Here is an 11,644-nt window from a genome sequence, read left to right on the forward strand (position 1 = left end):
AACTTAGCGCCTCTTGAGAAAGCGCGAGGCTAGGGTGCGCGAGGCTAGGGTGCGCAAGGCTGGGGTGCGCGAGGCTAGCTGGTGCGCGAGGCTGCAAGTTGTTTTTCTTTGATGACTTCCGTATACCGTCCTCTGTATGACGTGTGGACGGTCGCTCTGCCCGTCCTCTGTATGATGTGTGGACGGTCGCTCTGCCCGTCCTCTGTATGATGTGTGGACGGTCGCTCTGCCCGTCCTCTGTATGATGTGTGGACGGTCGCTCTGGCCGTTCCCTGTTGAAATTGCCAGTCAATCTAACTTTTCTTTTGAGTTTTTTGCTTATTCGATAATTTGTCGTTAACTTCAGTCATACAATTTTCCTGCTCCGCTATTAATGCTTATCGAAACTGCGTCCAGAGCCCCGGGCGATTTATGAGGCGTCCGAAAAATGAATTCCACACAAATAATTTTTGTCATGGAAGGCAAGTGAAAAGTTCCATAAACTTTTGCCGTGGAATAGAAATTCCCGCCACGCCCTGCATGGGGTGATGGCCGCACAACCTCGCGGTCGCGTCTTCATTTGGAGTCTCATTTTTTTTTATTTGCGGCCTCATTTTCATTTGGAATTGCTGAGCCTGTCGCTGGCATCGAAGTTTTGTATTGCAGGGTCGCCAGGTTATGGTGGCCGCCTGTGACTAGCCCCGGTAGCCCGTCACGTGACCAGCCCGTCACGTGACCAGCCCGTCATGTGACCAGCCCGTCGCGTGACCAGACCGTCACGTGACCAGCCCGTCACGTGACCAGCCCGTCATGTGACCAGCCCGTCACGTGACCAGACCGTCACGTGACCAGCCCGTCACGTGACCAGCCCGTCACGTGACCAGACCGTCACGTGACCAGCCCGTCACGTGACCAGCCCGTCACGTGCTTTAATTTACGTAGACGTCATCTGAAATAACGGACCGAGCGTTGTCCCGTCATATTTGCCGATAAAATACGCAAGCCGTTATGCGTTAATCGCTGCTGCTTTAAAAACAGAGATTATGTCGATTATAAAACATCAATAACTTTTTTCATGAGGCTATGTTTTAATTATCCCGCTTCTTGTCACAGCGTTGGCCATATATACTTGCTTTGGCTATTGTCGAGCAGGTCACGGCTCTCGTGAGGTCGGACATGTCAGCTTTAATTTCTAGTGTCGTCTGCCACGTGACCGACTCTTGTATACGAAGATCTGATAACCTGTGCTGGTGTGGTGCGTGCCCTGTACGTGGTGTTGTATGCGTGCCTGATGTGGGATGCCGGCATTTATTTAAATATTGGATTTATTCGTTGAAAGGAAAACATATTCATCGCCGTTAGTAACATAGCCTATCCTTGCCTTCATAGTGTGACTGTGGATATCAGCGAAGGACGATTCTGCCTGTCCTGGTAGAAATGCATGTAAAGACGTCCTGCATCCTGGTTGAAGGCATTACGTTGGTTCATAATTTAGTGATCAATTGTGATGTTGACATATACATTATTTCAGCGTGAAAAGGATTATCTATAGTATGATGTGCCCGTGCTAGCGCTGCCAAGTATGATCTTCCGCGTAATAGTTGCTTAGTATGATAGACTCTTGCGTCTCGGAATAATTTTCTCGAAATTAACCGGGATAAGACGGGAAATTACCGGGAAAGAAATAACGGTACAGAGGGTAACATTTATGAGTGTTATCCCGCAATAAACGTATGAACGGGACAAGACATGTGTACCGGACATTAAAACATGTGTCCCGGTAACTGTACGAGACGAGACGTGACGTAGCGGGACTAGACGTGTCCTTAATAATATTCATGTCAAAACAAGATATTCTTTGCTATACGAAAACAAAACGAAACATTCTGAACGCCAGGTTAAAGAATACCAAGTTAGCCCCTGATTGTTAATAAGCAGTTGCCTGTTGTGGGTAAATACGGCGATAATTGGCTGCCAAACTAATTTGGCAGTTAAATTAGTGGACATACTTGGCGATGTAGATATGGCTGAATATTTATGTAGATATGGCTGAATATTTAGTGAATTATGTTGCTGTTGAGCTTTTAATCGCGCACGACGATAAACACAAATCAGAACTGTTAACTAGAAATATTTTTTGGCAAGAACAGACAAGACCCAAGGCGACCTGAAATTTTATACAGACCCGTTAAGGACTGAGGGACTTGTGAGCTGTTCAGTGCGGCAAAAATTTCTTCTAATCGACAACTAAATGACGTTAAAATATATTATAATTCCTACCGCTGTGCTTGTCTATCAACTCTTTGTTTTCAATTTCATCATGGCCCTTCAAATTTGCTAGATTGGCAATGGCGATGTCATTTCACATATAGTAATTTACCTGAAACGTTGTGAACAGACAAAATTTTGATCAGATAATGTCGAAAAAAATTCATTATTCTAATTACTTATTCAGAATTAACTATTATATCTCGTTATGTCTCGCTTTGTTTCGTTACGTTCTCACATAAGAGTTTTCAAGTATGATATTCCCGCATCAGAGTTGCCTAGTATGATAGTCCCGTGTGAAAGTTGCCTTAATTATTAAGATATGCCGACTGCATTTCTGTTGGCAGACTCAAAAATAAGACCAGTAAATGAAGTGAAGGAAGTCGTACGGGCGGCGTATGCACTTGGTGTATAATATATTCTCCATTGAACGTTATGAGGCCATAGGCTGGGCACGAGTTGGACTCGAATGATCGATGCCGAATGATGATCAGCTGTTCCCAAAATCTAACTGATGATGATCTGTTCTAACTAATCTAACTAATCACAATGATTTTCTCAGCCACTCAATAACTGAAGAGCCTGTGTATCAATGCTATATGCTTCGTTATTTTCTTTTCTCTCGCAGATAAAATAATATTTTCAGGATTTTGACTGCGACTAGAAATAGTTGAACACTTTTTAAATTAAATTCACGAGATCCATTTTGGCTGTGCATAGTTCTATTCTTCGTCGCTGTCAAGTCCCGCGACTGAGGCAGCAGCCGCTCTGCCACCTCTACGCTGTTGCTGGAAAAACAGCCTCAGCAAGAGCCTCAGCAGCAGCGTCCTCTGCAGCCTCAGCAAGAGCCTCAGCAGCAGCGTCCTCTGCAGCCTCAGCAAGAGCCTCAGCAGCAGCGTCCTCTGCAGCCTCAGCAAGAGCCNTCTATCAGAACCTGCGTCAGGGTGAGTGCTGCGTTGTGTTCTATCAGAACCTGCGTCAGGGTGAGTGCTGCCTTGTGTTCTATCAGAACCTGCGTTAGGGTGAGTGCTGCGTTGTGTTCTATCAGAACCTGCGTTAGGGTGAGTTCTGCGTTGTTATCTGAGAACCTGCGTTCTCAGATAACAACGATTAGACCACTCCTGCGCCAGTGATGGTCTAATCCATGCCCGACTGAAGGGCTATGACGTGTTGCAGTGGGGGTGTGTAGCATTCAAGAGTTTGCACAGCAACTGACAATTTCTTCAAAATGTTTCAGTGGCTCGGTGAAATAATGTGACTCGTTTTTTCTGCAACTTGAAGCAAATTATCCCTCAAGCCGAAATTATTATCTCTTAATTTCTTTATTATTGTCGCTCTCATGAAATATTCTTGATTATTTTGTCTATTATTAGTCGTTATCGTTTACATGAAGCCGGAGTTAGCGTCGTGTCGGTGCAAAATCTTATCATTGGTTGATAATGTTGCTCACGCGAAATATTATCAATTCGACGTTAATTAGTTCTTGGTATTTTCAGGAAATCGCAGTTGGCATCCTGTCCGCGCTATAGCGCCGTCCGTCAGTCCCCTATCATCGGCAGAATCCCGGCCCCTCCTTCCGAGGGCGATCAACACAAGGACTCGATGGACAGCAGGTGGAGCAATGGCGGCTTGTATTACGCAGTGCAGCAAAACCCCGACGCCGAGTGCGATATTTCACACAAACTTCACGAATCATCCAGACAATCTGTCAAATTTCCAACCCGAAATTCTAGTGACGACGCAGCAATTGGTCTTGATGAAGAAGATGCGGACGATTGTAAGTCAGAGGCTGATGATCCTCAAACCGACGTTGTGGAGGCTAGTGTGGTCGCTTGTCAGCCGATGGCGTTGAGGCATAAAACAGTTCCTGTTAAAAGTCGAGAGCATTTATTCACGCGGAAAAATAGCTGGGATAGAGTCTGTAGCAACCTAGATTATTTGAAAGTGAAAACTTGCAGAGAAATGTCTTTGGACGGCGCACAAACCAAGTCTCAATGCTACCTTATATCGCCCGACGAAAAGTTCCCCACGAGCTCTGAGCACAAGATCTCTTGTGTTCCACTTGGTGGAGCGTCCGCCTCGGACGAAACTGATGAACCCAACGTGAAGGTTAAAACGTCTCATGGTTCCATTTCTTCTTTCTTTGAACCTAAAGAAATTGATTTCATTGAGAAAACTAAGTTTGATGACTCCGCTGCTATAAATTCAAAGAATCCAACATGTCCTAGTCTTTCAAGTCCGTCCAAAACTGTTAGAAATAAGTCAGGCTCGTCACGGGCGTCTCTAGACGATGCTCCGTCGCTCAGTCGCCCAGTTTCATTAAGGAATTTTTCGTCCCAGAACTGCGCTTCCACTCGTCTCAGCTACAAATCCTTCTCTGCTCTGGAGTCCAGTTCAGACTCCTGCACCCCAGGATGCTCTTCTGACAGCGCCCCAGCCTCATCCCCTAACCCCAAGCCTCGCGCTTCTTTCAAGCTCGTGCCAGACCTAGAAGTTCCAGACCCTGATGAAGTCCAGAACAAAAACTTGCTGCAGCTCGCCGAGTCGTTCATCAAGAACAACTCGCTCATGAGGAAGCCTTGTAAAGAATACCTCGACAGAGCTTCGTACCGACGAGCTAAGTTAGAGCATCACCTGAGTTTGGTGTCGACGGTGCAGGGCATCGACGTGTGTAGCCTGTCGTGTGCGAGTGTCGCAAGCTACCGCACCATCAACGAGCAGAGCACCTTCGACCTACAGGACACTCCTCCTAAACCTGTTTCACGTTCCTCAGTGAGAAAAAGTCTAAATTTTGAAAATTTAAAAAACTCTTCTAAGAAGAACGTGTCGGCGACGTCTTCGCTTAGTATAAATGCGGGTGCTGGTAGCGTAGAGCTGTTCAGCTTAGAAGATCTTTTGGAAAGCACATGTGAAGGTGATAAAACTGATGTAGACAGCAAGTCCAATTCACCTGTTCAGTTGATTAAACCTTTAGGTGATCCCAACAAGAGTTTTTCATGCAATGGTTTTATCAACGAGTCTCCACGTAAGTCGGGTAACTCCCCTCGCAAAAGGACGACGGAGTTGGACTCAAACGGTTGGCAAACTTACAATGCGTCCGATTTATCGACGGAAAAACCAGATGACTCCTTAAAAGAAGATGGCGCAGTGGGATTTGTCGAAGCTCCTTTCACCAACGAATGGGACGATGCCCCAAGCCCGCTCTCCAAGACTTTCAACAATTCTCCTATGTGTAAAGAGACCAACGCAAAAAACACTTCATCTACTAGCTTTGAAGATGATCCCGAGGCTAACTCCTTCACTTCTGGCAAAACTGGCAAGCCTAGCAATCTTCTCTCTAGTTCACCGATTAGAAAGCAGTCATCTCTTCTTGCCACGGGAAACTCTTCCGACGTTCTGGACGACTACCAACCATTTGACTGTGACGACCCGATAATCAGCGCAACTGATAAATCTTTCTCAACTCCTAAGAAGAGAGATGCGAATGCTTCTATGTACGAATCGTCTCCTCGCAGCGGCTTAAACGATTTTTCTGGTTTCAATAAAGGTTTGAACTTGTCTAAACACAGCCAAAATTCCAATGGAGGAAAAAACTCTGATTTTAAGAATAATTCGTATTCCAATAACGATTACTTGAATGACGTTGTTTTCAGTAAACCAAGTTCTTACAATGATTACAATACAGACTTGGATTTAATCACATGTGATGAAGATGAGTGGCCTAAATTAGGGAATGATGACGATGTTTCGAAAACTGACTACGACGATGACAATTTTGGAAGTGTGGATGCCGAGCCACGATGTCGGGAGTTGTCGATGTTCGACAAGGACGATGTTGACACAGCAACGCATCTGAATACATCCAATTCCAGCAGCAAGTCTTCGCAAAAAAATTCCCGCTCTTTTGTGCGTCCTTTTGCAACTCTTAGTGGGATTTCCCCGACCTACAAGAAGAGAAATTCGTTTAAATTCGATGAAGATCCTCGTTTTGCCCCCAGCGAGCCACGACACAACAAGGATTACGACATGGATTTCGACGGCGACGATGTAGATCAAACCAACTGTGGTGGGTACAAAAACAACAACAACTCTGGATGTGTGTCCCAGAGCTACAGAAGAAGCAGACGGTTGCATAGCGCCAATAATAGTCAATACGAAGACCTCTTTGAGTTCGGGACTCGAGACGAGGATCTCGAAGATCCTTTCTCCACCTCAGAAGATCAAACCAACTCGTCGGCACCGCAGAACGGTGACGCTACGCAACGTCCAGTCGACGATGACGACGACGAAGGTCCGTCATTTCAGCTGAACAAGCACATCAAGTTGAGTAAAAAGGGCATCAGTTTAGGGGCGATGGGTTGCGAGCTCAGCATCGGTCGCAACGTCGAGCTCAACATTTTCGGCAAGAAAACTGCGACTCTTGTGTGATCGCTGCCTCGGGACTCGACGGAGGTTACACTCTTCTTCTTGTAGGGTGTTTAAAGCAGTCTATGTTATAGAATCACACGTTACGGAAATTGTGATTGATATATACGGGTCTAAAAGGCGTGTCACGCGCGTACCTATATTACGGCATTAAATGTGAGTTGGCTTGACTCAAGCGGGAAACTATGACCCTAGACCCTAGTAATTATGAACCTAAGTGGATATTTCCTATCTATCATATAATGCAGCACAAAACATAAGAAAATATACTTGTCTGCAGGTTTAATGACGATATCTATTTTACTTATAGTCAAGTAATTGCTTTTATATGTAAGTTTTAATAATAGAATAGTCAGCCTCGCCTTGTAGACTAAAATGAACTAGCACAGCTTCGATGCCTTCTTATTTGCCGCTCCAGAACAAGTTAGGGTTCTTATAGTGTACCTAAGATCCCGCCGTATAACACCTTGGTGATTTGCTCTAGAAAAACTTAAGGTTTTCCTCATAGTGTACCATATAAGGTCCCAGTGTAGAACAAAATAGTTTACTTTCGCTGTAGTACACCTTGTTGCCCTGCTCTAGAACAACTTTAGGGTTGGTGCCTCTAATAGTATACCTAAGGTCCCACTCTAGAACACATTGGTGCTCTGCCATAGAACACATTACAGGCCATCCCTAGAACACCTTAATATCCTGCTCTAGAACACTTTAATACCCTGCTCTAGAACACCTTAATACCCTGCTCTAGAATATCTTTATACTCTGCTCTTGATCACCTTTAATATCCTGCTCTAGAACACCTTTATACACTCCCCTAGTACACTTCAATTCCCAGCTATATCCCACTATATATTTTGATGCTGCAGATGCTAAGTCTGCCGCTATGAATAGAGTGGTCAGTGGTTGGCATTCTATTGTAATAGTTATTGCTATGTCTTGAAGGCCATGCAAATAAGTGTACCCGTCGAAAAGATGAATTGCGTAGACCTGCATTTTAAATTCTTCATAAGATGTCGTTAACTTAAAATTTTTGTATGGCCGAGTTACGCCCGGATCACGACTGGTTTTGTGTACTATTTCCTTTTCACGGAGCAGCCATTCATGTATTGGCCATGCTCATGCGTTGGTTGATTGTTTGTTGCCTGTGTATGAACGACGGTGGTACGGACGGCTCTCGAAATATTAAGCCACGTTCCATGTATAGCTCAAAATTATGGGCAGCTCGAGTGTTTATGTAGTTATTCTCACGGGAATAATCAAGTTTACTTCGTAGATTGATGCATGAAAGCCTTGGCCGACAAGCAAATGTAGTTTGTAATCATCTTTTGTCTGCCAGTGCTTGCGGTTGAAAGTCGATTCCGCATTTTCGACGACCTCGATACTCGCTGGTAGCGAGGGTTCGTTCTTCAGTCAATGTCGTCGGAATATTTTTTAAGAAATCATTAGACTATTAATCATTTCCCAACTATCATTTATTAATAACGAGACCATAACGATGATCGTCAACCCGTGGCCGCTAATCGCTCGCTGTACAATAATCTATGTTTTCTTTAAGTTATCCAATTAAACTTCCTAAAAAACGTTAAAATTGTTCTGAGCACAGATTACTGTCTAGCTAAATTTAATTAGTAAGCATAGAACAATGGATATCAAAGAGCTTTATTCTTTCTTCCCCCCCCCCCCTCAGAGAAAAGTAAAAGATAATTTACCTCCTATTTTGGAACCGCTTATACAAAGAAACGCTCTATTAGTACAATTAAAACTGCCCTGGGAACGTCAACTCCCGCCACCTACAATCTATGTGCCGCAACAAAATGTATCTTTTAAAGAACAAGTGGGGAGTGTTCAACGCTAACTGCTGAAAGAAGTCCGCAGCTCTCTTTTAACATCGATAGTCCACTGATTCCTCCTGGAAAAAGGCCGAGTTTGTCATTAAAAGATGGCGTCGCTCCAATGCTGGGATAAGTCGTGATGAAAAATGTGGTTCATGGTTGTTGTGCGTTGCCGAGAGGTAAATTCCTAACAATACTGCTTTATAGCCCTGATGCTCTAGAGCAGTAAACCCAGTTCTGATGCTCTACAATTTACACACTTCTTCGTCTCTAGAGCCGCTCTTTTTGATGATCTAGAATGGCCTCAGTTCTCGTGCTCTAGAGCCGCACTGGCTGACAAGAGACGAATTGGTCTACCGGACGCGTACGCTAGTATAGAGTTTAGCCCTAGAACGCTCAAACTTGTTTGTAGTCTAGTTTTAAATTATTTTCTCTGAAGAATGTACAATTACTATTATTTTATGAGCAGCTTTTATCAAGTTGCGATCTCGAGACGAGGTTAATATTGGCCAGCTTTTGGTCAGTCAAACGGCAGGGAGCAAGGAAGAACAGGCGCTCGCATGCGACCAGTAGACAAGTTTAGTGTGGCTGCTGCGACACTTGTCGCATTGATGCTTCAATTTGTTACTATTACTTACTGTTTGTATTGAGGGGTTACTGTTTGTGTTGACGGGTTACTGTTTGTATTGACGGGTTACTGTTTATATTGACGGGTTACTCTCTGTATTGTCGGGTTACTGTTTGTATCTTCGGGCTAATATTTCAAGTGGAAATTGCGCGTAAATTCCTACTCTTTTCATTTAGCTACCTAGTACTGTTTATTGCTGAAAAATATTTGCATAGCTTAGTATGGTAATTAACTGCGGTCCGTTGCATTGCAAAGTTAGTCGGTGTCTTTTTAACGTCGGTACTCCAGCAACTAGTGAATGCCTACCATAAAACATGAACAACTGGACAACCTGCTTGTTGGTATTTGATACCTAATATTTTGACATTAAAGTACTTCACGGCTCTATAGCTCTTATGGCTGCTGGTAGTTATGTTGGGAGCTGATGTCAGAGTCTATATTCTTACGGTCATAGTCTATTGGACATTATTCCCCCACGCTGCCAGGTTCGTGAGTAAAAGTCATGCTCGCTTTTGATGTTCGGGAACGCATGTGATGTTACAACGCTTTGCTCAAATTCACTTTAATGATTCCTCATGTTGATGCCTTCCCTCTTATCAAAAGTAATAGTGAATAAAATGTGTGCGACAGTACCAGCCGTTAAGTAGTTACACATTCAAGTGCGATTCTGAATTTTCATTGTAAGTTTTCAGCGTAGTTATGAGCGGTCATTATTTGTCCCAGCGCTATCATGTCTGTGAATTCCAGCGAAATGCAGGGAAGTTAAGGTCTTAATGAAGCATCTCTGTACTTAATATTGCCACTCAAGTCAGGTTCAAGTTTTCCTTATATCTTGTAGGGTAAAAGTTACAAAATTGTGTTGAATATTTTCTATATTATTCTCAATATTCAATCGATCTCTACTGTAATTTCAATTTTAGTTCTGAATGTATATGTCTGGTATTAGTTTCCTTAAAAATAGTTCCACTTACATTATAAAATCTCAAAGGACGGGCCTCACTGCCGGTTTTTTTTTTCTTTTTGCGTGCCATGGCGCTTATGTTTCCTAATTTAATATTAATTTTGTTGTCTGGACGACCCGACACCTCGACACTACGTCGTCGGACAAAACCTTGAACTCTTCAGCTGACCATCGCCATCCCAAATAATACCATATTTTTCGTGTTCAAAAATAATTGTGGTCCAATTATGTTAGGATGTGAACTGTTATCTTACTTTAATTGTATATTCATTCTACAGTGGAATATCTTAGCATTTATTGGGTAAATATTGATTCATTTCTCAATGACATCTACAGTAAATTATAATAATAGGTAATACCTTAATTGCATCTGTTGAGGATTATATCAGTATAAGAAAGGAATGATGATTAACATATATTAATTAACCTGATCTACAGGACATCGTCGCAGTAATAATGGAGATAGTAATTAGCATGTTAACGGATCCCTTGACATTAACTGGCTGACCGAACACACTTAGAACTTAATTCTGAACCTAATGAATGGTTTGAAGGTATATGTGTGAGGGCTTTTGCAATGGACTGAGGGTTTCGCGTCATTTTAATTGCATGTTCAATAATGTGAGGTGATGCAAGTCTATCTGCAATGTGAGGTTATGTGCAACATTCTAGCGGAATTTGCCACGTAGTAAGGGCAGCGGAATACTATACTATGGCAAAGCTTCAGTTTGGCCTGAGACTGCGACCTACGTGCAAAACACAGCCAGGGTAATTACATTAATTTCAGGCTACCTTGAATGTGAGGGTATGTACATTGTGGCGGATTTAACAACTCCGTGTTTTTTTTTTCATTTTGAACGCCTGCCTATTGTTGCCGGCGGTGGACGTTACCATGTTTGTTAAACTCGCCGCATGTCCACGCAAATCAGAATCACGTGTATCACCTGAGCAAATTGTTTGAATATGTAATTGAATAAATTGTATAATATGGTGAAAGACTATTTCCTCTTCAATTCATTTATTTCCGCAAGAGAGCTACATTATATACCCCGGTCCTTACCGAATCTCCCACGGTGAATGATGCGGCTCGGCTCTGCTAATGGGCCCCTCAGGAGGGACTTCTGACGCGTGTCTGTGCTCGTCAGAAGTCCTATGGAATTTCGTGTTCCCAGGGGGATGGTTCCTGAGCGCCCCACCGCTGAGCTCGCGGTGTCTGACTGCAGGTCTCAGTTGTGTGGTTAAGTTATTATGTAGGTAGGATTCCTTACATTTCCCTTCTCTGTCTCGCTCGTGCGGGTGGCAGAGGTCCCGTGTAAGCGACCTCTTGTTCGAGTGTCTTAGGTTCTGTTGCTTCTCACCTGTGACCTGTCCCTCCTTGTCACTTCTTCTCTTCGAGATGCTAACGCTGCTCCCTTAGAGCCAGCTTCAGCGGGCTGGACAATTGAGACCTTCCGCCCCTTGTGGGTGATGAATGATTTTTTGATTCAAGAAACTTTCGATAACTGAGACCTTCCACCTTTTTGGTGATGTTCAACTTGACTTTCGGTGCGA

General features: G+C 43.6%; 1 protein-coding gene across 1 annotated transcript; it reads left to right on the forward strand.

The window, feature by feature from the left end:
• The first annotated feature begins 3,204 nt into the window (after nucleotides 1-3,204).
• Nucleotides 3,205-11,089, forward strand: LOC108670847. Its single transcript, XM_018158336.2, has 2 exons — nucleotides 3,205-3,230; nucleotides 3,744-11,089. The coding sequence occupies exon 2, from the start codon at nucleotides 3,850-3,852 to the stop codon at nucleotides 6,673-6,675; it is 2,826 nt and encodes a 941-aa protein (XP_018013825.1). The 5' UTR covers nucleotides 3,205-3,230; nucleotides 3,744-3,849; the 3' UTR covers nucleotides 6,676-11,089.
• The last annotated feature ends 555 nt before the right edge of the window (nucleotides 11,090-11,644 follow it).

Source organism: Hyalella azteca, unplaced genomic scaffold, assembly GCF_000764305.2.
Source record: "Hyalella azteca isolate HAZT.00-mixed unplaced genomic scaffold, Hazt_2.0.2 contig17060, whole genome shotgun sequence".
Taxonomy (NCBI): domain Eukaryota; kingdom Metazoa; phylum Arthropoda; class Malacostraca; order Amphipoda; family Hyalellidae; genus Hyalella; species Hyalella azteca.